The following is a 27,658-nucleotide window of genomic DNA, read 5'->3' on the forward strand; positions in this document are numbered from 1 at the left end:
CATGTCTCCCCTCAGCCATCTCTTCTCCAAGCTGAAAAGCCCTAGCCTCCTTAATCTTTCTTCATAGGGAAGTCGTCCCATCCCCGCTATCATTTTAGTCGCCCTTCACTGCACCTTTTCCAATTCTACTATATCTTTCTTGAGATGCGGCGACCAGAATTGAACACAATATTCAAGGTGCGGTCGCACCATGGAGCGAAACAACGGCATTATAACAACCTCACACCTGTTTTCCATACCTTACCTAATAATACCCAACATTCTATTCACTTTCCTAGCCGCAGCAGCACACTGGGCAGAAGGTTTCAGTGTATTATTGACGACGACACCCAGATCCCTTTCTTGGTCCGTAACTCTTAACGTGGAACCTTGCATGACGTAGCTATAATTCGGGTTCTTTTTCCCCACATGCATCACCTTGCACTTGCTCACATTAAACATCATCTGCCATTTAGCCGCCCAGTCTCCCAGTCTCGTAAGGTCCTCTTGTAATTTTTCACAATCCTGTCGCAAGTCTCTTTATTCTTACTCTGTGTCGTTGGGGGGGGGGGGGGGGGAATTACCCCTCGGGCCCATCAGGATCTAGAAGAGATGTCACTGTGAACAGTTCTAAGAATGAACTAATGAAGTACCGTCTTTTCTTTCAGAAACCTGGCCGCCTTGGCAAGAGACTAAGTTTTCCTTTCTTGATAAGCATAATGTACCCAGTCACAGGTAAATTAATTAAAAGGCATGTACTTGTAAACCCATCCCATGTTATATGGACCTGCTAAGGAGAAAAATGTTCCGTTCTTTTATGATGGGTATGCTATATCACGTGGGTCACCACTTGACACTTTGTGAGCTCTACTCATTAATCAATTCCTTCTGCTACTTTTTCTGAATCCAGCGATCTAAGTTTTCCCTAACATCTGTCTTCTTCTCCTATGTTAACAATTGATTCAGGAATTCCCACACGTCTTTTATTTTTCAGAAGTGCCTAGCCTCTGAGTACCAAGCAGACTTCGGGATGAGGTCTCCCAACAGAAGTAATGGATCTTGGGAAGAAGGAAGATTTACATGTTTTTCTCAGACCACACTTTGCTATAACAAGTTACTGCAGGGTGTGTGATGATGATTATCTCCAATGCCAGGTTCATATTCATCGCTAATACTGTTCTGTTTTGTTCTAGATTACAAACAGAAAGCAAGTACAGTCATCTCGTGGTTTGAAAGAGGCTTATTAATAATCTTTTCTTTCTTTACAGAGCTTCCTGCTTCTCAAACGGGGGAGGGGGAGAAGTGAAATACTAATATATTTTCTCTTTATTGTTAAAAAGAGTGTCATGTCTAAACACTGCCCTCTGGATGGTCACATGACTAACCATTTAATACCCAATAAATACACTGTAAGTGTCATATACTTTTTGAACAGTCTAATTGTTTATGCTGCCATGGTGGGTTTTTGTTTTAAGACTGTTACTTCTGTCCACCTAGTTGCTAAATAATTTTAGAAGCAACATTTTTGAGACCTTCCTTTTGAAGGTAGTACTTGTGCCCCAATGGCACAAACACAAAGTCATTTGTGCCAGTAGGTACCCCTTTTTACCATTTTAATTCTAATTTTTGTCATGTGTGTGATCACTGATTTTTGGAATACAGCATAACTTTTTTTTTATTACTATAATAAATAAAGAAAACATTAAGACAGCCTGATCAGGTAAGTATAAATTTTGATTGTATATCAATTTAATAGTTTCTAAAATGTATTTTACATAAACACTCAAATTAATTTTCTATCTGTATGCTATGAAATCTCTGAAGCGTTAAAGCTAAAGTCTGACTCGATCGTATGAGAACAGTTCTCATACGATCGAGTCAGTCAGACTTTAGCTTTAACACTTCAGAGATTTCATAGCATACAGATAGAAAATTAATTTGAGTGTTTATGTAAAATACATTTTAGAAACTATTAAATTGATATACAATCAAAATAACAGTTCACGATGTGTAATACTGTATTATGTCACAAGAGGGAGTGCCTTACCTAGATATGAACTCCCGGTGAGCAGCTCAAAGAAACTGGAACCAATATAACAGTAAACAAAACAATTCTTTGCTGGGTCTGATCACGATGCAAATCATATCCCTCTGTATACTGTTTCATTTTATTTATTAATATTTATAACTCCGCCCAACATTATAATCTGGGAGGCCTACAGCAAATGATAACATACAAATAATGGCATACACAACCACAATAGTTCAAATAAAAATTAAAAGAAAAACTTAGCAAATAAAAAAAAAAAAGTCAATCAGCATCAGTATACCCATATCATCCAGTAATTTTCAAGGATTCAAAGACTGAAGTCCACCAAATCCATCATAGTGCAAAAGGTCTACTGGTAGTTGAGTCCATAGCTGTGAACCAATAACGTACTTCACATTCATGCTCTTTTAGCCACCTGCAACAAGGAAACCAAGTAAATTCTGCCCCCGGAGTTGCAAGGCTCAAACCAGATAATGCCTACAAATAGGAAAAGCCTATAGTAGAAATCTGTCATTATCAATTCTCAAAACATTAACAGCATCTTAACATTGGTGCCATGCAGTTATATAATGTGTCAATGGAGTTAGGATCTTTACACTGTGCAGCAATCACAAGCCTAGCTGCAACATTTTGCATATTGATACTAAAATTTAATTTCAATAATTGCAGCCAGGACATCCAGCCTTTTCTGATCCTATTTCCTCCTGACATATTTAATTCCTGAAGTAAAACAATAAAGGAAAGTTACTCACCTGTAGCAGATGTTCTGTGAGAACAGGACAAGTATTCTCACATGTGGGTGACACCATACAACAAAGCTCAGTGCGGACACAACCCAGCATTCCAAAAAAACTTCTAGAAGCCTTCAATAGGCCCGCACAGCACATACGCAAGTACCTTTCTGCCTGCCCAAGTCACGCGGGACCCACAGTTGCATAAAGAATGCAACGCCAATGGGAGTGTGTGAAAATATTTGTCCTTCTGTCCTCGGAGAACATCTGCTACAAGTGAGTAACTTCACATTTTCCAAGAACAAGCAGGACATAGTATACTCACATGTGGGAACCTCTGGCTACCAGTCTCACTGAAAACAAAACGGTAAATAAGGACTTGCACTGGCAAGGCCAATCAGAAGCAACAACACTAACTTAACATTTCCTGTTGTGAAGCTGCAGCCTGGAACAGAATACAGGGCCGCCAAGAGACCGGGCCCTTCCCCCCCCCCCCCCCCCCCCCCCCGAATCGCCGCCCGGCACCCCCAGGGTCACTGCCGCCGCCAGGATCACTGCCGCCCGGCGCAAGTGGAAATACCTTGGGTGGTGGCGATCCCAAGGCCCCACCAGTAGAAGAGTCTTCTCCTCCACTCCAGCGCTGCTGCTCTTCACAGTTCTGCCATGTGGCCTGCCCCTGGGGCTGCTTTTTATCTCAGGTTGCGCATGCTCGGTTTCAAAACCAAGCATGCGCACCTGAAGGGAAAAGCAGCCACTTGGAAGGCAATGCGGCAGCTGACTGAAGAAGATCTCTTCTGCTGGCCGGGGCCCCCTGCCAGCCTGCTGTATCTGCTGTTCCTCCCCAGCCTCCAAGGGGAGCCCGATGCCGGAGTTTTCTCTCTCCTGCTCCTGTCGGGATGCAATCATCTGGGCCCCATCAGGAGCAGCAGAGAGAGACAGAGAGACCCTGGTACCTGGCCCCCCTTGGAGGCCAGAGTCCAGGGACTTTTGCCCCCCCCACCCCCCCCACCCCCCCCCTCTCGGCGGCTCTGAACAAAAAAGAATGGTTTAGGAAGGTGGAGTTGGATTCCAGACCTCAAACAAATTCTGCAGGATTGTCTGACCAACCCGCTATCACATCGGGTATTCTGTTCCAAACATTAATGAGAAATGAATGTGTGGACTGAAGACCACATTGCAGCTTTGCAAATCTGTTCAATGGAGGCCAACTTCAAGTGGGCTACCAATGCAACCATGGCTCCAACATTGTGAGCCATGACATGACCCGCCAGAGTCAGCTCAGCCTGAGCATAAGTGAAAGAGATGTAGTGTGCTAGCCACTTGAATACAGTTTACCGAAGACTGCCCCAGTCCTGTTTGGATAAAAAAAAATAAAAAGCTGGGTGGATTGTCTATAGGCTTTAGTCTACTCCAGCTTGAAGGCCAAGGCTCGCTTGTGGTCCAAGATGCACTTTTGTCAGGATGGGAATGAGGCCTTGGGAAGAAAATTGCCAGGACAATTGATGATTAAGATGGAACTCCAACATTACCTTAGGAATAAACTTAGGATGTGTGCAGAGAACAACTCTAATATGATGAAACGAAACAGTGTAAGGTATATCAGCTACTAGGGCCTGCAACTCACTGCCCCTGTGAGCTGAAGTGATCACCACCAAAAACAAGACCTTCTAGGTCAGGTACTTCAGATGACAGGAATTAAGTGGATCAAAATGAGTTTTCATCAGCTGGGTGAAGATGACGTTGAAGTCCCATGACATAGTTGGAGGGTTTGATAGGGGACCTTGTCAACAGCAAACCTCTCATGAAGTGAACTAGAAGCTGTAAAGAGATGGACTTACCCCCTACACATTGATGGTAAGCAATGATTGCACTGAGGTGAACTCTTACAGAGTTTTAAACCAGACTCAAAGGTGTAGGAGGTATTCAAACAGTTTTTGCGTAGAGGTAAGAGAGAAGATCAAAGGCCTTGCCCTAACTGCGGATGGCAAACCCCTTATAAAGCATAACACTGCTTAGTGGAATCTTTCCTGGAATCCAGCAGGATCCTGGAGACAACCTCAAGCAGCTGGAAGGATGCAAATCTTATGCTCTCAACATACAGGCCATGAGGGACAGATTACCCAAAGCTCCAAGAGATTTATGTGAAGCTTGTTCTCCTGAGCATACCAGTGTCCCTAGGTGTGAAGCCTATCTACACGAGCCCCCCAGTTAATATTGGATGCATCTGTGGTCAGAATCTTGGAGCACAGGAATTTGGAATGGGAGTCCCAGAGTCAAATTGGATCAAATCATCCACTAGAGAAGAAACTGAACTAACTACAGTGTGATCAAGACGACATCCGTCAAGGTACCCTGTGGCCTGACGCCACCAGGAAGCAAGGGTCCATTGGGCTACTCTCATATGGAGGCAAGTCATGGGTGTGAAATACACTGTAGAAGCCATACAGCCTAACAAGCTTAACAACTGCCGGGCTGTGACCTGCTGGCTGTGCTGGACCTGACTAGTGACATAAATGAGGGCACCCGACCGCATCTGAGGCAGTTAGGCCCGAGCTTGAACTGTGTCTTGCAGAGATCCTATGTACTCCGATTGTTGTGCTGGGAGTAGATGGGACTTGGTGTAGTTGATTATGAACCCTAGTAGATCCAGCACCCCAATAAGTTCTCAGAAAACATGGAAGTGATCTGCAAGCTCCAAGATGGCGCCGAAAAAAAGCAGATTGGACCAAACACTAAAACTGGTGCCACAAATAAAAAAAAAAGCAAAAAAATATGTTAAAAAAAAAAAGAAAATACTGATGAAGTCACTGCGTGTCAATTACGTCATTATGAGTTCCAAAGTCAGCACTTATTCAAAAATGAAAGAATTTTATTTTTTTAAAAAAAACTAAAAACAAAAAGGGAGGTAAAACAAAATAAATACAGTTAAATCTTTCAGATATCTAGGGGTCATTATTTTTATTGCATTTGTACCCCACATTTTTCCACCTATCTGCAGGCTCAATGTGGCTTACATAGTACTGTTAACATAATTATTCCAGTGTATCAGGTACAGTTAGTATTATGTAGAGATTAATTAAGGGAAGAAAGAAGGAAGGAAGGGATTTATTAGGGTATTTATAGAAGGTGGGCTTTCATAACTGAATGGGTTGTTGAAGTGGATTAGTGGGGCTGTAAGTTCTCATTGTAGGCCTTGTTGAAGAAATGTGTCTTCAGAGATTTGCGAAAGATAGTTGTTTCGTCGATTGTTTTCAGGTCTGTGGGTAATGCATTCCATAATTGCGTGCTCATGTAAGAGAAGGTGATGGCGTGCATCAGCTTGTATTTTAGTTCTTTACAGCTGGGGAAGTGCAGGTTGAGAAATTTGCGAGATGATCGAGTGGCGTTTCTGGGAGGTAGGTCCACGAGGTTTAGCATGTAGGTTGGGACGTCTGCGTGAATGATTTTGTGTACAATCGTGCACATCTTGAATGCAATGAGTTCCTTAAGTGGGAGCCAGTGAAGTTTATTGATTCTGCATTAACTTTTGAGGAAGAAACATCTGATGTAGTGAAAGTCTTTTTTTCACTTAAGGAAGCTTCGTTCAATTAGAAATCTAATAAGTAAGGACTCTCTTAAAACACTGACATATGCGTATATCACCTCACGCCTAGATTATTGTATTGTTATTTATGCAGGGATTACTAAAGCTAATTTAAAAAGAATACAAAGAATACAAAATACGGCGGCTCGCATGATTTGTAGGGCTCGGAGGGATGGATGATAGAATAACACCTCTATTAGACCAACTTCATTGGCTTCCAATTGAAGCAAGAGTCAAATTTAAAGTACTCGCTCTGACACATAAGGCTTTCCGTTCACTTACTCCTAGCTACCTATCAAAGTTGATGATTCCCTACTCTCCTATGCGGACGCTTAGATCATTAACAGATAATAGGCTAGTTATTCCTCCGCCTGCTAAGGCTCGTTGGGAATCTACATGGGGATCAGCTTTTTTCTTTCTGTCTCCCTCTCTCTGGAATGGGCTTCCAAAAGAGATTAGATTAGAGAAGTCCTACATTCACTTTCGAAAACTTCTGAAAACTTTTCTCTTCACAAACTATATTGAACAGAACTTATGATAGTAGAGAAGGTGTCGAAGTTTAGGCTTAACTGTATTTAAATTTGTAGATTTTACTAGGTATGTCCTTCTTTGTCATTTTGGGTTGCAGTGCTTTTCTATCAATGATTGGAGTTGTTATTTGTTTGTATGTATGAGTTGTATTTTTTAAAAATGTAAACCGTTCTGTTTTGCAGCAGCAATAAGAAACGGTATATAAAATGAATAAATGATAAATGATGAATGATAATACTAAGTTGGGCACAAATGCTGTGCAGAATCAAAAACATGTCTTAGTTCTAATGATTGGACATAATACATCTTATAAAAATATAGATAAATCTGTGTCTATATTGAGACCTCCAGGGAACCATGTATCCAATTTAAAATATAGGCCTCTGATCCAGCCTGAGCAGGAGGTTATTCATGAATCCACCTCTCTAGGATTTCCTTGATGTTTTGCCAGTAAACAGAACTTATATTCTTCAAACCTGTGATCAACTGCCACAAAGCGTTCCACCAGTCACTTCTCTTTGACATGTTTCTTCAAAGCGCTTTTAAGTTCCATTATCCTGATATTGAATCTCCTCTTGGATTTTCCATTGTAAGCCAAACCACAGGGACAAAGTGCGACATATAAAACACTCTCCATCTTACAGTTGGAAAATTGTTTCAAAACAAATTCCTTATGAATAATAAAAATTTTGGTATTCACATTGACTGTACACACTGAGCAAATTCCCATATTTAAAATACTCTGGTGGCAACCTTTTATTCTTATTAGATTGAGGCAAGGCAGATTGCTTACAGGCAATCATTTTCTTATCAGAGAAGGGTTTTAAACTTTGGACAACGTGCCAACGTTGTTTTGAGTATCTAAACAATGTGATTAGACATATGAGTAAATGGCAGCACGCATACAACCTTATTAGTTCTTATCTTCTCCTTAGGTTTTAATAGACTCTCTCTATCGCAGGCTGCAGCTTTCTGATAACACTTCTCAATACACGGAACATGATAGCAAAGGTACTTACTTACCTGTAGCTGATGTTCTCCAAGGACAGCAGGCCGATTATTCTCACATGTGGGTGAAGTCATTCAATGGAGCCTGATGCAAACACCGGTTCACTAGAAAAGCAAAAACTTCTAGCTTTGTCCCACCATGCACGCGCTGGTGCCTGCTCACCTGAAACTCAAGGACTGATTCTCTAGTCATCTGAAAAAGCATAAAGTTCATAACTAAATACAACTCCTAGGGGAGGTGGGATGGTACGTGAGAATCGGCCTGCTGTCCTCAAAGAACACCAGCTACAGCTAAGTACCTTCGCTTTCTCCAAGGACAAGCAGGCCTTGTTACTCTCACATTGGAATCCCTAGCTACTAGGCTCACCAGAAACAAGATAGCTAGCATAATCAAATCTTGAAATGTCAAGACTGAAATGTCAATCAACCTGAAACTATATATATACTAGTTGTGGAGGTGCAGCCTGAACAGAATAAAGCAGGGCCTAGGAGGGTGGAGTTGGATTCTAAACACTGAACAAATTCTGCAAAACTGTCTGTCCAAACCGACTGTTGCGTTGGGTGTCCTGATCCAAACAATAATGGGAAATGAATGTGTGGACTAAAGACCATGTGGCAGCCCTGCAAATCTATTCTATGGGGGCTGAATTCAAGTGGGCTGCCAATGCAGTCACAGCTCTGACATTGTGAGCCATGACATGGCCCTCAAGAGAGTCAGCCCAGCCTGGGAATAAGCAAAGAAGATGCAGTCTGCTATCCAATTTGAAAACGTGCATTTGCCGATGGCCACCCTCCATCTATTGGGGTCAAAAGAAACAAAAAGTTGGGTGGACTGTCTATGGGCTTTAGTCCACTCCAGATAGAAGACTAAGAGCAAGAAGTACACTTTCGCCAGGATGGGCATGAGGTCTAGGGAAAAATGTTGGTAGAACAAATGACTGGTTAAGATGGAACTACAAAACTACCATATGAAGGAACTTAGAGCGCGTGTGGAGGACTACTGTACTGGGATGAAATTTAGTATATGGGGGATAAGCTATCAGAGCTTCGAGCTCACTGACTCTGCGAGCTGAAATGACTGCCACCAGAAATACAACTTTCGAGGTCAAAAACTTCAGATGGCACGTATCCAGAGGCTCAAAAGGAGCTGTAATCAGCTGGGTGAGGACCACGCTGAGATCCCATGACACTACAGGAGGTTTGGTAGAGGGCTTTGACAACATCAAACCTCTCATGACACGAACAACTAAAGACTGTACAGAGATGCATTTGCCCCCATACATGGTGATAACCACCAATTGTACCGAGATGAACCCTTACAGAGTTGTTTTTTAAACCAGACTCAAGAGAGGTGCAGGAAGTACTCAAGCAGTTTTGTGTAGGGCAAGAGAAGGGATCAAGGGCCTTGCCCTCACACCAGACGGCAAACCTCTTCCATTTAGCAGACACCTCTTAGTGGAATCTTTCCTGGGAGCCAACAAGATACTGGAGACCCCTCAAGCAACCCAAGGTGTTCAAATTCTACGCTCTCAAAATCCAAGCCGTGAGGGCCAGAGATGGAGGTTGAGATGCAGAAGGGACCCCTCGTTTTGTGTGATGAGGATCTCCATGGATCTTCGGAGGATAACTCCAGAAGAAGAGGGAACCAGATATGCTGCAGCCACTAAGGAGCCCTGATCTTGCCTGAGTTTCAGCAAAGTCTTCTCTATGAAAGAATTACCTGAACTGGTTATTACTCTATTTACCATTAACTTTCTCTTTGCTTCATGTACAATTTCTCATTCATAATAGATTTTGTAAATGTTAAACATCCATAGTTATCCCAGTATGTTTATGATACTGTATTGTAAAATTGGATTCTTACAACTTACTTTCTTTGTTATGTATCCTATACTGCTTATTGTAAGCCACACTGAACTCAACTTGTTTGGGATAATGCGGGCTATAAATGTCAGAAATAAATGAAAAAATCGGAGGATACACAAACAGAATACCCTGCCCACAATGCAGGAGGAAGGCATCTGACACTAGTCTGCAATGCGATCTAAGCTTGGAGAAGAACTGAGGGACCTTGTTGAGGTGAGTGGCAAAAAGATCCTCTAAGGGGGTGCCTCACCTTTATCCACGTTTGTTCACCCCTTCAAAGAAATGTTGTAGATTGGTGAGGCACGATTTCCCTTCACTAAATTCATTTTGGCTTTGTCTCATTAATCCATGTTTTTGAATATGCTCTATAATTTTGTTCTTTATTTATTTGTTGCATTTGTATCCCACATTTTCCCAGGCTCAATGTGGCTTACATAGTACCGTAGAGGCGATTTATAATAGTCTCTACCATTTTGCCCGGCACCGACGTCAGGCTCACTGGTCTATAATTTCCTAGATCACCTATGGAACCTTTTTTTAAAAATTGGTGTTACACTGGCCACCCTCCAATCTTCCAGTATCATGCTTGATTTTAAAGATAAATTACATATTACTAACAATAGTTCTGCAAGTTCATCTGCAATTCTATCAGTACTCTGGGATGAAAACCATCTGGTCCAGGTGATTTGCTACTCTTCAATTTGTCAAATTGTGCCATTACATCTTCCAGGTTTACAGAGATTTCATTCAATTTCTCTGACTCATCAGCTTTTAATACCATTTCTAGCACCGGTATCTCTCCCAAATCTTCCTCGGTGAAGACCTAAGCAATGAATTCATTTAATCTCTCATGGCTTTGTCTTCCCTGAGTGCCCCTGTTACTCCTCAGTCATCCAGCGGTTCAACTGATTCTTTGGCCGGCTTCTTGATTCCAATATACCTAAAAAAGTTTTTAACTATGTGGGGGGTTTTTTCCTCCAATGCAATCCTTTTTTCAAAGTCTCTCTTTGATTTCCTTATAGCGCTTATCGATAGATCCAAATGGAAACTTGCCTTTTTTAGTTATCTAGTTGGTCAGGATAACCTTGACAATAAAAAACTATTCACCCCAGTCAGAAGTCTAACCGCCACCAACCATACCAACAAATCACTTCAAGCTACCCCCTCTGCACAAGAATTAGCAGACTTTTTTTTTTTGAGAATAAGATTGATCAAATCAGATTAGACTTAGACAAAAGCACCCCAGCAGAGGAAATCTTAAAAATCTCAAGGTCAGGAAGCTGTCCAGGACAAGACCCAAATCAGGGAATTAAAACAAGTCAAATGTGGCAAGCTTCTCTACCGCAATCATTTGAGGATGCAAAAAACACTGCTACTAAAATGCTTTCACTCACACTGCGACCTGGATTACTGCCCAGAAATCCTGTTCCGAACAACACTGCCAGAAGTGGTTCAATGGCTAACAGATTGCCTTAATAAGCTACTTGAACTAGGCTCTCTTCCATTGAAGGGCCCAGAGTTAGATACAACATCGAAAGCAAACTAACACCCAGTGGACAGCATTCCCCTCTTTACAAAAATAATGGAATCCTACGTTTGCAAACAACTTACCTAATACTTAGATACATACCCACTCTGCACAACTCACAATTCAGATTCTGAACTGCACACAGCACTGAAACCTTTCTTCTAGGTCTAACAACATAAGTCAAGCAATATCTATGCAAGGGGAAACAGGTCCAGTTCGAGATCTTGGCTGTGCTCAATGCAGTGGATCATGGAATACTACTTAAAAAACAATCAGATAGGAACAACAGGATCGGTCCTCAAATAGTTAAACAATTTCCTCTCCAATCGCTGCTACTCTGTAAAACAAAACAAGCTTCTTTCCAATCATTGGACCCCAATATTTGGTGTCCCCCAAGGATCCCCACTATCACCCATCTTGTTTAACTTCTTCATGTCTTCCCTCAGCTCAATACATTTTAGAACACTACTATCATACGCTGATGACATTATGCTGCTCCTTCCACCGACATCCTCACATAAAGACCCAGCCCAGTCCATAACAACTGGGATGAACACTATTCAAACCTGGACTTCTGAAAACAAAATGAAACTGAACGAGCAAAAGACGAAGATCTAGCCAAGGTCCCAACCTCAATAACTCCACCGAACAATACAACCTTCTCTGTGGAATCAGAATTAGAGTTGCACAGGGACAGAAATCCAAACTGTCCCTGCCAGAATCTAAGCCGTCCTCATGGGGAATCTAGCCCGTCTCCACTGCAAGTAATCCTCTCCATCCCAGCTCCTCGCGGAGCCATGCCGCAGTCACACTGACCCCCCCCCCCCCCCCCCCCCAAAGAAAGCCAGATTCTATAAGCAATAAAAATACTAGTAAAAGTATGTCTATTGTTATTATAGCTGAGCCTTGGTTCAAAGCCTGACTTTGGTTGAGGATTTAAAAATGACAGAAAAGTTTACAGGCCGGTAACTGTAATCTGAAGTTCCAGTAAGACCCCTGAGCTATTGGGACACCACCATGCAGCAAAATAAGGAAGGGATAGGGTGCAAAAACCTCATAAACAGGATGGTGCGGTTTACCAACAGGGCAGAATCAGTTACACCCAGGAAGATATGGTCAACTGAGTGGTCTCGCAAGAAGATGACTAAGCTTTCTGATCAATGCTGAAAAAAACAAGCATGTACGGTAAATGGTACTATATATGGTCACTAAAGGTGGTGACTACAATATATTATATCCGATAAGGTGTGTTACTGTCGTTTTGTCTGTATCCTAAATGGGCATATAAAAAAGGAGTGTACTTCCTATTTCTTCGGAGACACTTACAGCCAGTGGTTGTGCAAGCAGGGCTGCTCTCTCTCTCATGAGAAATCAAATCAATTGTATCTGCATTGGCAAGTAATCCTATTGCTTTCTCACAAGTGGTTTTGAATCTTTTATACATATATTTGGAGAATAAATAAAAGCACTTGATTGCTTGTATATTCTTTGGAGTCTCAGATATAGAGGTAATTTTGTGTAGCAATGTTCTGTATTCCCAGTGAGATATCACTGATCTGCTAATTGTACAAATACTTGATAAGAAATAAGGTATCTAATAAAGAGCAAACTGCTGCAGCCTTGGGTGATTTATTTCTTCCTAGGTATTGGTGGGTGGACCACTATATTGGGAGAGATAAATGCACCCTAAAAAAATTTCAAGTAACATAAATCATTTTCTTCCATACTTTGCTAAAATAGCAGATGTACAGATCAGCACAGAATCCAAAGCAGTCCAAATGCCAAAATGTCAGAAACAACACAATTATACCTAACTGTTCAACCACCATTAGGATTCACCTTTGGGATTATAAAGCAAAACCATGTGCATTAAGGACTGGATAAATGAATTAAAACTAAGTTTAAAGCAAATGCCCTTAATATATAATACTTGGTAACAATAATGAAACAGTGATGGGATATTCAAATATCAAGAAGCCTTAGGCAACAGATTTATTTTCTATTGAACATAATTAACTTTGTATGAACCGGACAATGTTGGCACATTTAGACTGATGCTGGACAAAAGTTCAGCATGAAGGAAGCCCTTCCCTAATTATTAAATACCTTTCTGTGAAACAGTAGTAATAAAAAAGGCAAGTACATTTTTATAATATACCAACCACCTCAATTCACAAAACAAAAGGAGTAAGTTCCCACATGCCATCTTTTTCTTTTGATGTAGGCACAGAAAAAAATGATTTTAAATGCTCCCAGGTTTCAACCTAATTCATGCTTAATGTGGGATATAAATGTTATAAATAAGTAAATAACCAGAAACTCTGAATGTTGAGTACCTGATTCTCATAACATGTCTGTTTCAGTAGCCCTTTACCAGGAGAAAAATGGCAGACTGATTACAATTTATAAAAAATTACTAGTTTATGAAAAGTTATTCCATCATTATACTTCATCTGTGTACATCCATATGCTGCATAAGCCGGCATGTTTGAAAATATAAGGGAGATTAAATAAAAATGCCACTAACAATACAGCAAATAGTATAATGTCCCAAACAAACATTAGTTTAGTAGACGGTTAATCTTCAAGAATAAGTATACCATATAACATTAAGTCTTCTTCCTTATGCCAAACTCAATCCAACCCAATTAATCATTATTCAATTTTTTTAACTTAAAAAAAATACTTATATGTATACCGTGGGATCTTCAGACTCTACTGCAACACACCTCATAGGAACATTATGTTCTTTTAGAAGCAATGGTAGCGGTGCAAATCCTCATCGATCCACTGGGTTTTTTTGGTTTTTAGACTATATTACATTGCATTCCAGTGCAATACTCATATTTAATCTCATTTGTAGCTTAATCCATCCCGTACTTAAATTGGCAGCGAACTTTCAACCAGGGAGAACCTCCGCTGACTTGGCCAGGTTTCAAAAAGCTTCCTCAGGGAACAGGTTCTCTAAACAATAAAACATATTCAAATGATGGTATTGTAGGTATATGTGGCATTTTTACTTCCCTTGGGGATAACTTCCCATGTGATTAGTGCACCTGTAAATCTGCTCCTATACGCTCTCCCACTGCGGCATGACAAACCAGCCCCTTAACCCTGGCCAGGTTTCCCTCTCGCTTCCTCAGAAGGGGACCTACAAATACACACACAAACAAACATCTATATCCACACCTTAATCCACATACTCCTACAGCACTATGTGCAATAAACCCCCCAAATATAAATATTTTCAACTACTTACAACACTCGACTTAAATTTATCTGCGGACACAAACCCAGGACGGGCTTCTACAGGGTTACGCCATCCTCAGGCATCATACGTATTTCCTCCTCACACACGCACATTTTTTAATGCCCAGCGCGTATCACCATTCGCTTAGCTATTGATTACTCGTACTCCCCCATCATTCGCTGTCACAGCCATTCAATATCTCTGTTCAGGCCACGCGGTTTGATAGTGTCCCAGGTGTAAATAAAACGCTGCTCTTTATGGATCAGTAAATCACTCAACAATCCCCCTCTTTCCAGCTTCACCTGCAGCAATACTGTATAGCGCAACTCTGATATCAAAAGATGACACAAAGTCCAATGGGCCGACAACGGAGCTTCGGCTTTAATTGTCCTAATATTACTGACATGCTCGCCAATCCGAGTTTTAATTTTGCGAGTTGTATGGCCTATGTATTACACGGGCATCATATGCAGTAGATCACTCCTGTGGTATTACAATCAGTTCTGTCCCGCATGTAGAACTGTCTCAAGCTGTGGGGCAACTGAACACAGTCCCCCCTCAGCCATATATTGACAAAATGAACAGCCACTGCATCTAAAATGTCCCGGTTGAACCTCCTGTCCCCTCCTAGAGCCAGATAGCAGCTCCCCCAAATTCCAACCCCTCCTATAAGCAAAACGCGGGGTCTCATTCAGGGGAGCATGAACCCGCAAAATATGCCAGTATTTGCAAATTAAAGAACGTGTGTTCCCCGACATGGAGGAGTGTCCTGTCCCTGAGGCTTAGATTTCAACAGCCATTGCCTATCCGCATTAGATGCTCTTTTGTAAGAATTGCGTACTATCTTTGCAGGATACCCCCATTGTTTAAATCTGTTATACATCTGCCCTGCTAGGTTCCTAAAAGTCTCCTTTGTTGAACATAGCCGCTTAAGGCGTAAGAATTGCCCCGCAGATGTCTTGGATGAAAACTGGAGTAGTGCAGCACCATATTACAGTCTGTATCTTTTCTATGCACAGAGGTGACTCTCTGTCCATGCATCAACCTGAAGGTGACATCCAGAAAGTTCATATGATACTTGTTCCAATTTGCAGTGAAGCGAATGTAGTTGTCCACATGATTGATATGCTCCACAAATCGTTCAGGTTCCTCCTCAGTGCCTCACCAAATGACCAAAATATCATCAATAAAGCGCTTCCATAATATGACATGTTCCATGTGCTGACTAGGGCAGTGATGGCGAACCTTTCAGAGACCGAATGCCCAAACAGCAACCCAAAATCTAATTATTTATCGCAAAGTGCCAACAGGGCAATTTAACCTGAATAACAGCAACGTGGGTTTTAAACTGGTTCTAGCCAGTTTAGAACGCAAGTAGTAAACCGGGGACATAAACAAAAGGGTATTTTCCTGTCACAGTAGCAGCCAACGAAAATGGTATGCAAATGAGCAAATTAGTATTAAAATACTAATCCGAGGCGATGCACTACCGTTTTCCAAGGAAGTCACTGTGGAAAACCTAACGGGAGGTCTGCACCTCCCGTTAGGTTTTTCTCGTTGGGGCTGCTGCCCTCCCGCCCTCCCTCCCAGCACCAGGCAGGCCTCCCTCCCTCCCTCCCAGCACCAGCCATTCCACCAGGCATCCCGCCCTCCGAGCACAAGGCCGTCTGCCTGCCTGCCCGCCCTCCCTCCGAGCACCAGGGCCCCCCTCCGAAATTTAAAAGTCATATCTGGTCTGGGTTAAGACGGCGTCAGCAGCGGCAGTGAAAACAGGAAACAGGGAATGAGGGCGGGACCAGAGCTTGAGAGACAGAAGGGAAGGCTGAAGGCGCGCCGAGCCAGCGCTTTTCACTGCCGCTGCCAACGCCGCCTTAACCCCGAGCAGGTATGACTTTTATTCGGAGGGGGGCTGGAACTGGCTGAGGCGACGGTGCGCCTGCCATAGGTTCGCCATCACTGGACTAGGGTATACATATTTATTCTCAAAACAAGTCATATACAAGCAAGCCACTGAGGGGGGCAACTGTCGCCCCCATGGCTACCCCCTTGATCTGTAAATAATACTGGTCTTCAAAAACAAAATAATTATTCTTGATCACCAACCATATAAATGTTAACACCTATTCTATAGAATTACTCTCTAAGGGAATAATTTTTAAGCTTTTCGTGTATGCAAAGCCTGTTAAAATACAGAAAAGGAGATGTATGTAAACTGTGCACCTTCTTTTATGCAATCTGTGCATAGGCATTCCTGGGGGGCATCTGGAAGGAGCGGAGGTTGCAATATACGAGTGTATTGTATAAAACATACAGGTACACACAGAGCATGCATGATATTTATACCTTTTCTACAGCAATTACAAATTTGTGCGTGGGCATGTGTGTGCTACAGGTGCTATTCTGGTCTTCTGTTTTACAGAGGGCACAAAGGAACTTTGTCTTTCTACACAGGTGCCTTTCTATATTTCTCAAACAGGCTACCTGTTATAAAATTACCCTGCTCCCCCCCAAAAAAATGCAATACAAAAAGCTGTGTTTACTAGTAGTACCGTGCAATATATTAAACACCACAGATACTTACGGAAGAACCAAGGTGTTTTCAGAACTATCTTGACACTCATAAAGTTTGGTTTGTTGTGCATATACTTCATCATGAAGAATTGGTAATGTTTTCAAAGCTTTTGCAAAAGAATTAGCCTCAGGAGCAAGCACTAGAGATGAAAGAAAAAAAAGTGTATGAATTATTTGCTCTCCATTAACATTGTCATTCAGCTAAATTACCCTAGTTCCTAAGTATTTCACAAAGGATCAGACTTAAAGATATACATGTCCATAGATAAGGACCAGGTAGGGGGCTGAACCCATGTCCAAGAGATCAGAATATATGTGAAGGTAATCCACATGTCCCTCTGGAAATCTCTGCTTGGCTTTTCTTCTCAGTTTTCTCTCGTCCACCAGAAAGAATTGACTATTGTGGTAGGTAACAGATACAGTAATGAAAGGTCTTCTGTTCCTAAGGAAACCCATGCTAGGAGGCCAAACTGCTGCAGTTCACCCACAGAACCAACTTTATTTTTTCCCTATTGTGCATCTGTAGTGGGCCTGGTTGACAGTATGGGCATGGCACCTTCAAGCTTTGGAACAGGATGCAGTTTGCCTATGCCAAAATCCAGGCCTCACCATGCAGTATGAATTTAGTGATCCCAGTGTCTCTATGGCAGCAGCTAACCAGCACTAGTCATCTTCTACCTAAGCCAAGGGAACAAGCACAGAATAAAATAAAAACTATCATACTGGGTCAGAACAAAGAGCCATCAAGCTCAGTATCCTGATTCCAACTGTGGCCAAGTTAGAACACAAGAATCTGGCAAGATCCAAAGTAGCAAGAATCCATGCCTCATATCCCCAAGGACAATCACTGGCTTTCCTCAAATCTGCCCTAATGGTTTATATATTTTTTCCTCCAAGAAATTGTACAAAAAGAATCCAGACCACCACCAAGAACTTTTGAGCTATCATCAACATATAATATTTTATCCTGAAACAGCGCAATTTCAGAAGGGACTGAGATGGAAGAAGGATTCTGAAACCAGAAAACTTTGGTCTTACTAGCATTTGAGTAAATTAGTATTTGCCCAGTTCTGAATTTTATCCATGCAGCAAGAAACTTTATCAAAGTATCCTTGAATGTAGCACATACTGGAACCAACATTAATATGTCCGGCATAAGAAAAAAGTCTATCACCCAGCAGACTCAAACAAATTGAAAAGTCCTGAGGAATTCTGCAGGATGGATGCTAACTTTGAGAAAATTTACCTTCTTTCCAGACACAAGAACAGTGATTCAGTAAAAAAAATCCTCGAACCATCTCAAAACAGGACCCTCCAACTCAATCTCACTATCTCTGCACCAAAAGCATTTTGGCTTGCATTCTTCACCTGGAAATTACCTTACATATGTGTGAGCCTAGTCTCCTAAGAGGCAAAAAGGGAAAATTAGGTTCTTACCATGATAGTTTTCTTTCCTTTAGTCATAACAGATAAAGCCATTACATTTGGGTTGTATCCATCAACCAGCAGGGGGAGATAGAGAGCACTCAACTTTTCACAGTGCCTCATAGCCAGCTAGCTCCACTGCCTCTTCAGTATTTGAAGCTTCCAAAGCAGCATGGTAAACCGCAATGGGAATAACATGAACTTCCCTCACAGCGAACGATAGCCCCTTAACAAGGGCATGAACTCAAAAAAGGAGGGAATGAACTCATCCTCCTGGAGTAACCAAAAAGGTTAAGAACTCCTGACATAATGTATGTATGTATGTATGATGTTCCACCAGAACACCTACAGTTATGTGAAAAATTGCATACTGCAGCTTCAAAACAGCATTAAGAACTGGTTATTTCAGACTTTTGAATGTCTAATATATTTTATCTGATTCTACATATTTTGGGACCCTTTTACTAAAGCGCAGTAGGTCTAATGCGGGCCTACTGCACTCTAAAAGAGCACTACTACAGGATGCACTAAGGCATCTCGTGGTAGGTTTTCTGCTTAGCGCGCTAATCCCACACTGGGAAATATTTATTTTCTAGCACAGGAGACGTGCACATGGGCGGAGAGTAGGCATGCCTGCACAATCAGGTAGCACAGGCACATTACCACACTCTACCCAATTAGTGTGGGAGCCCTAACCGCCTTCTAAACAGGTGGCGGTAATTGGGAAATTAGCACACAGCCATTACAACAAAATATAGAACAGCGGCCATTTTATCGCTGCGCTAAAAGTGGTCACAGCACACGGAAAACCCATATGCTGACAACACCACTGGCTTGGTAAAAGGATCCCTTAGTAATGTTTGTTGCTAACAGACATGCTTAAAAAAACACATAAAACATTTTTTTTTAAATTATGTATTCATTTTCATATTTAGTTAGTATTGACACATCAGGATAGTCTATGTGTGGGAGTTTTGTTTGGTAGGATAGATGTTAGTCTTAGGTTATGGTCATATCATAAGAGGTGTTCTCCTCTGATTTTCTTTTCGTTTTGCTTCAGGAAGAATCTTTCACTTCCTGCTGGATGTGGACTTTGAAAAACAATCCAATATTTTTTAAAGCTATTTCCTTAGATGTATTATGATTGCTTGTTTTTTTCTTTTTGTTTTTTCGCTTTTGTCTTTGGCAATTGCATTGAAAATTAATTTAAAAAAATTCTGTAGGCAATGCTCACTTGTTACTACAGCAGTGAAATATGGAAGGAAAATTAATAGAAGAGAAGGGGACCCCTGCTTTGTAGCACTCAGTACAATTACCTCTTGATTTTTTGGCTTCCATCAGCAAGTTCCACCCCTCTAGCACGTTCTCCGCCAAGAACTCTGGTGCTGAACTACACCACAACTCCTCTTAACAGCTTTACTCCTAGGGGAATTCTATGAACAAAGTCTAGGTTTTTTGTGTAGAATCCCCACCCCCCCAATCATAGGACACAACCCCTCCCAAGCTCTCTCGCCCAAATACAACTTGAACCCTTTCACCTCTCGTCGTAGAGTCAATCCCTGGCTTTCTCTGTCCTTTCTTCATCATGGACACCTCCCAGCTTTCTCTACCATGCTGCCCCCTTGCTCTTGCTCCCCTCTACCCCTCTCTGTTCCCTTGTTCTCTCTTTCTACCCTCCAGCACTCTGCCCCTGACAGTTCTCTCTCCCTAATTCTCAGCAAGACCCTTACATCTGGCAGTCCTCAAGGTTTCCCTCCCCCCTCCCCGAAAAGGGAGGGAGCTAACATATGAACATAAGGATATGTCTGTCACCCGTCTTCCCTCTTTTGATCTGAGTCATACAGCTGCACAGAATACCACACAGTTCAAAATCAGATGGCAAGAGGATGTCATTTCCTCTTACAGCATGATTGCCATTGGGAGGGGGGAGGGGAAGGAAGAGGCCACTGGAGAACAACTGTTGATACCCAAGACTCCTGTACAAATTCTGCACAGGGAGCCTAAAGTAATATAACTTACGTTAACAGTAGGTTATTGAACACACCTCTATAAAGACTGAAAGGGATGCAATACAGTTGGCAAGCAGCAACATGTTTATCAGAACTGTATGGATGATTCTGGCCTTCCTTTCCACCATCAGTGCTTGCATTCTTCAAATCACAAGTGGGCCAAGAGTCACTACTGCTAGGTTCATGCAACTCAGTGTGACATGCTCAAACAGATGCCACAGTCTTCCAGCATACCATAGCAAACTTCATGACAATCATAGAACATCTTAGGTCTAAACAAAATTACTTCTTGAAGACACTAGCTCTTTTAAAAGATTTTTGGTGGATGAACATCTTAAGCTATTTTATAGTAGATTACAGAAACAAAATGCACTTATTAGTTTACTCATAATAGGAAAACTTTAAGTTTTGTCTAAACAGATATTGCTTCAGCTTTCATCAGCAGTGTCTAAATAGTAAAATTCATTGGTTCACAGCAAACCTCCCATGTGTTTGTCTTGCAACACACTTCCCGTGCATTCTGTTAAAAAGAAACTAATTGAAGAGCCTTGACCTAGGTTACAAATTATTTAAACTGTTAAAATAATGACAACAATGACAGTCACTAATTTAATCACTGAAATCATGATCTCTCAGATTTCAGCCAAATCAAAATCAGTTCAACTGAAATACTAGATTTTTCTGGCCTCTTCTCTGGTATGCACCTTTTTATATTCTATATCAAAAATCTGCAACACAGCAGACATCCTGAAGGTGTGGATATTAGCAGCTATCTGTTCAGCAAGATCTGAACTGTATACAAGCTTGTGAAAGGGTCTAAAGCAGTGTTTCTAAAACCTGTTTGGGAGGGGCGGGGATGATCCCCTAGCCCAGTGGCACTTACTCTCAGTACTGGAAGGCTGTCAATGGGTTGGGTTTTCAGGACATACCCGAGTATTCATGAGAGATTTACACACAATTGAGGTAATAGGAATACAAATCTCTCTCATGCATATAGGGATGTCCTAAAAACCTGACCTATTGGCAGTACAGCCCTGGAACTAAGAGGGAAACAGAGACCCCCCCCCCCCCCCCCCCCAGTACTGTGCCTTGGGAAAGGCAGTTCTCCCTAGATTGGATATTCAGTCTGTAATGCTTAAACGAGAGTGACAGTCAAATACCCTCCAGTGCAAACATCCCAGCTTCTGCCCAAGAGGCCGCCTGCACCCTAGTTACAAACAAAGGCGCTCTAGCGTTTTTAGCACATGCTAAAAGCTAGAAACACCCAAGGAATATATGGGTGTCTATAGTGTTTAGCGCATGCTTATTTTTAGCGTGCGCTAAACATGCTAGTGCACCTTTGTAAAAGGGGCCCTTGAGTGAGCCCAGAGACCTGAAGGAGGCTCTTTCCAAGTCAATATGTAGACTGACCCAATATCCTCTTTGATCCACCAGCAAAAGACTGACGCTGTCCCATCCCTATATAGGCCTACTGACTAAATAAAACAGACAATCAGGCTTGTGAAAGAGATTCATGTTGATTTTCCAATACCTAAGTAGAACCTTCTTGGCCACTCTGTCCAGGACTAAGCAGCAAGACTGGCTATGATCCTATCTTTTCCTCATCTATTTCCTCCACATAGCCATTCATTGAGATCTCTATCACTGCCCTTCAAACAACATGAACAGTTAAAAAGAGAACTAGACGTAGGTGTGAGTATTAACCACCCATAACAGTGCTCTACCAAAGAAACTAAGCCTTGAGGCTTCATCCTACCACACAATTCTATGTGGGCTGTAAAGGGTGAACACACAATCCATGTGTGGCTCACTCATCCTGCTTGTCCACAGAGAATGAAGATTCTCTCTGCCTCCGAGAAGACAACATGTCCTCTTAATCCCATACCCTCAATTTGGATAGGGATTGCAGCCCATGGATTGGCTCTCCTTCTGCTTTCTATTGTCAACTGCAGCCTTTCTTCTGGCCAGGTCCCTCCAGAACTGAAGAGCGCTGTTATCAGTCTAAGACTGAAATGGGCAAAGCTTAACCCTTTATCACCTGCAAGCAATAGGCTAATCTCTAATCTTCCCTATTTAGCTAAGGTTCTGGAAAAGGCAGTTTCTAATCAACTGTTAAAACTTGTTGAGTGTTCTCATGCCCTTCATCCATGTAATTGAGCTTAAGGCCTGGACACTGCACAGAAACCTTCTCAATGATTTTCACTGTGTTTTTGAGAATGTGTGAATAGCTTTGATTGTATCTATCTCACAGCCATTTTTTATCTTAATATTCTTGTCTAGACTCAATGACCTTAGTATTTCTGGTACAATTCTTCAGTGGTTCATTTCTTTTCTCTGTAATTGCACTTTTTCTGTTAAATAACCCTCTTCTAGTTCGCCGGTGTGTTTACTTTCCTGTTGGGTCCACCAAGACTCTGTCTTAGCTCCTTTGCTATTCAACATTTTTCTCAGTCCTCTTGTCACCTTAATTCAGGAGCACTCAACAAGAGCCTACTTCTACACTTATTATATCCTGCTGGTTTCCTACCAAGACGCCAATGCCCCCGATCTTACTTCCATATAGGACTGTTTGGATTCTCTCTCTTCTTGGCTTCAGATCAATCACTTTATCCTCAATCCCAGCAAAACTATAACCTCCTAGATTACAAACCATCCTTTCGGTCTCTGCCTTCAGTTCTGGTACTCCTAAAGCTCTAGGTAATATGTAACAAAATTTAGGAGTTCAAATAGATTATCATCGTTCTTTTGCTCCTCAGGTAGCCTCTGCTGTGAAATCGTTCCCATACCCTCCATCTCCTACGATTCGTTAGGGATTGCTTGTGCCACCCTTCTTTACGCATTAGTTGCTACATGCCTAGATTCTATGCTGGCATTATGTCTGCCCTTTTGAAGCAATTATAATCTGTGCAGAACATCTCTATTTGTCTACTAGCAAAATCTGGTAGCTATAATTGTGTCATGCCTCTTTTTTTTACCAGCACCACTGGCTTCCAATCCCCTTCAGAATTCAATATAAATTCTTAATGTTGGCCCACAAAGCCCTCCATGAAGAACTTCCCCCATACCTACCTACTTTGATATCTCCTTACACACCAGTTTGGATCTTAGGTTCAGACTAAACATCACCTTGTGGCTCCTTCTGTTTATCACACATGGTTTCCTTTCAGCAGAGAAAATGGATTTTCTTTTTTGTTCCCACCCTTTGCAGTTTAGGGCCAAAATGCCATCCACTAAATTTATGTAAGGTTTGAAAACCTCTCTCTGGATGGACTGTTTCATGACAGTTTGCTCTGGCAGAATGTGATCCTAACCTCTCCCACCCTGCTTTTTTTTAATATGGATTTTGTAGTTTTCCATCTTTTAAGATTGTAAATAATTTTGTTGCATCTATGAAAAGACAGTTTATAAAATGCCAAATAAACATAACCCACCATGTGTGACTTACATTCTCCTGTCCACTGAGAATATAAAAATGGAAATCCTGGAAAAGGGATTAGGGGAAAAAACAAACAACAGGAAGTGGGAAGAGACCAGGATCAGTCCAGTGATTAAAGAAAATTAAAAAAATTTAAATTAAAAAAAAAAAAAAACACACACACACACATTTATCAAAGGTATCCTCTGGTGTGGAGTCATTCTCCGACATCCCCGAGGAACACAAGAGCAACAGTTAATGCAGGGTAGAGAATGACACGGGGATAAAATTTGTCTCCATCCCCACGCCGTCCTCGTGGATTCTGTCTCCGTCCCCACCTCTGTCCTCACCCCGTTCCCGCAGGCCTTGTCTCGGTTCCTGACCCGTCCTCAAGGGTTCTGTCCCCGTTCCTGCTCCATTCCCGTGGGCTCTGTCCTCATTTGCAAAAGCTTCGAACACTTGTGATTTTATATTTAAATCTTTTTATTAAAGTATAAAAAGGAATACGCTATGCAACTTGTGTATAAATTACAAAAAGAAAACAATAATAAGAATGAGCAACTATAATAACCCCCCACACACACACCCTCTACCCTTCCAACCCCAACAATAGCTGACTTCTACTACCGCAAGGAATTCTAATCCACCCTGTTAAAATGTCCAGGGGTACAAAATACAACCCATTCTGTACAGAAGCGGAGCCAGGTTGATGGCGCGGGGGGGGGGGGGGGGGGGAGCGAAAGCGGCACGAGAGTGGACTTCCGCTGGCGCCGGAGCACATTTTCAATGAAACACGAGGAGAAAAAAATAGGCGCCGGCAGAACTCAGTTTGGGGGAGCGGCTGCTCCCCTGGCGCTCCACCTAGCTATGCCACTGGTTCTGTATGCCCTAGAGGGGAGGACATAGTATCATAGTAAATGACGGCAGATAAAGACCTGTAAGGTCCATCCAGTCTGCCCAACAAGATAAAACTCATTTTTCATGGTATGTGATACTTTAAACCCGAATTTGATATGTCCTTGCCATTCTCAGGGCACAGACCGTAGAAGTCTGCCCAGCACTGTTCTTGTACAAAGTTCTGAAGCTAATGTCGAAACCCCTTAAAGTTTACACTCCAGCCCATCCATATCTATTCAGTCACGATCAGGGTGTAGACCGTAGAAGTCTGCCCAGCACCGGTTTTGCTTCCCAATTACCTACATTGCCACCCAATCTCCGTTAAGATTCCACGGATCCATTCCTTCTAAACAGGATTCCTTTGTGTTTATCCCACGCACGTTTGAATTCTATTACTGTTTTCATCTCCACCACCTCCCACAGAAGGGCATTCCAGATATCCACCAACCTCTCTATGAAAAAATATTTCCTGACATTACTCCTGAGTCTGCCCCCCTTCAACCTCCATTCATGTCCTCTAATTCTACCGCCTTCCTGTCTCCGAAAAAGGTTTGTTTGCGGATTAACACCTTTCAAATATTTGAACCGTCTGTATCATGTCACCCCTGTTTCTCCTTTCCTCCAAGGAATACGTGTTCAGGTCTGAAAGTCTCTCCTCATACAGTTTGCAACGCAAATCCCATACCATTTTTGCAGCTTTTCTTTGACGTGAGGTCCCATCCCTGTCCCGGTATCATTCTCTATTTCAGGGTGCCACAAACTTTTCAGCCAGCGCTGGAAGGCATGAAGGCACAAGAGGGCTGGCAGTAGATCTGAAAGTACTATCTTCTTAAAATCGTAACAGTCAACCAAGCAAATAGTGTGTATTGAAATGGAGGAAAAGCCTCAACAGACTCCTAACTTTCTGGCTATACAGCTCTTTTAATTAAAGGAGTTCTCACTGTCATCATAGGCACAAAAACCTCCATGAGAATTGTTATTACCACGGACTCTGAAGCAGGTTGGGAGAGAAGTACCGAAGCCTTGGCCAATGATGGCCGTGGGAAGGAGACTCTGCGATGGCAGTTTGAAGACGGCTCAAACACAGAGATAAGTGTTGATTACTTAAGATTTTTTTTGGATTAAAGTATTGATAACAATGGAGATTTTTGTGCCTATGATGACACTGAGAACTCCTTTAACTAAAAGAGCTGTAAAGCCAGAAAGTAGGAGTCTGCTGAGGCTTTTCCTCCTATTTGCTTGGTTGACTGTTAGGATTTTAAGAAGATAGTACTTGGGTAGTGGGATCCTAGCTCATTTATATTTAGGTGCCATAACCACTACACCTCTACTCAGGAAATCTAGACTGCCCCAACTTGACATTTCGTTCTTTAGATTGTAAGCTCCTTTGAGCAGGGACCGTCCTTCTTTGTTAACTTGTACAGCGCTGCGTAACCCTAGTAGCGCTGTAGAAATGTTAAGTAGTAGTAGTATTTAGTAGATCTGACAGCCCAAGATGGTACTCTGCATACACTCTTTGCTTATAAACCAAGTTAATGCCTCAACGCTGTAATACAAACCCACTTGCATTTGCTCTTCAGGGAGCCTCGTGCAAAGCAGAGGCGCAGCTCGCGAGCAGAGGTAGCAGCAGCACTCACCGTTGTCGTGGTAGACCATGCCGATGGTGCCGCCAGTATTGATGACCAGCACGCGGGCTTCCTCAACCAGGACGCTGCTCTGCCTCTCCTGAGAGCCCGACCGACTCTGGCTCCTGGACAGCCGTCTGCGGCGCGCAGCTGTCTGAGCCGACCCGCTCGGCGCACGGGACTGACGCTCGCTAAGCAGAGCTTTGTGCAGCTTAGAGGAGGAGGAGGATGGCGGTGAAGAAGAGCCGGAGGCATCGGCGAGCTCGGCCATTCTCACTCATTAGCGGTAGTAAAGACGAGGAAACAGGTAAGTCCGTTGGTTGGTCGACTGGCTGCCAGCGCGTGACACACCTCCTCCTATACGCACGGTCGGGCGCTCTGCCAGATTCGGCTGCAGCCAGGGTGCAATGAACCGGCAGCAAGAAGGGCAAATGACGAAACGTAGATTCGGCGCGAGGCCAGGAAAGAAGGGGTGTAACTCGGGAAGGGGGGGGGGGTGAGAGCTCGGCTTTTGAAGGTTAGTGCGAGGGCACGGAGCGCGGGGTCCGGTCTGCTGTAGTGTGGAAGGAGTGAGAGTGAGCGCGCGCGCACACCACCACCTCGTTATGGGCACGTGTTACCTGTTCACACTTCACCTCAGCAAGAAAAGCCACCGGGGGGGGGGGGGGGGGATAAAAGAGTGATATTAGAGTTAGACTAAATGCCACGGAAACCCCCAATTTTAATTATGCATCTTGTAGTATTTTATATCATACACATATCGACAGACACAGGTCCAGTATTATATGCTAACCGTCTTGACCTTTTAAGGCGACATATCAACTTTTAAAATAAACATTAAAACGTTAAAAGCTCACCATTAATATTAATAGGTATACATTATGCTTGCTAACATCGTCACTATTTACCACTTTTTTTTTAAACAGTGTAGCCCTCTCATTCTTCCTGAACCCTCCACGGTCCTCATAAAGTACACCACCCACCCCCAACTGTAACACCAAGACCCCCACCCGGTCTATCTTCTTTCTCCAATCCTACCTCTGAAGCTGCTGTCCAGAGCCCCCTGTGGCCCACATGATTCAGCCAGCAGTGCTGCTGACTCCACTATCATCTTGTGCTTCTATGCTCTAGGGGCTTGTCCTGAGCAAGTGCTACAGTATTATGTTAACAACATATGTTGCATATGCCAC

General features: G+C 42.5%; 1 protein-coding gene across 1 annotated transcript in view; it reads right to left on the reverse strand.

The window, feature by feature from the left end:
• Positions 1-26,782, reverse strand: part of ASPG (asparaginase) — a 144,926-nt gene extending 118,144 nt beyond the window's left edge. The window contains exons 1-2 of the mRNA XM_030213781.1: positions 26,481-26,782; positions 17,108-17,237 (exon numbers count right to left, since the gene is read on the reverse strand). Coding sequence (XP_030069641.1) covers positions 17,108-17,237; positions 26,481-26,739 — 389 coding nt within the window. The 5' untranslated portion in view covers positions 26,740-26,782. The remainder of the gene's footprint in view (positions 1-17,107; positions 17,238-26,480) is intronic.
• Positions 26,783-27,658: the final 876 nt, after the last annotated feature.

The sequence above is a fragment of the Microcaecilia unicolor genome, chromosome 9 (assembly GCF_901765095.1).
Source record: "Microcaecilia unicolor chromosome 9, aMicUni1.1, whole genome shotgun sequence".
NCBI classification, from domain to species: domain Eukaryota; kingdom Metazoa; phylum Chordata; class Amphibia; order Gymnophiona; family Siphonopidae; genus Microcaecilia; species Microcaecilia unicolor.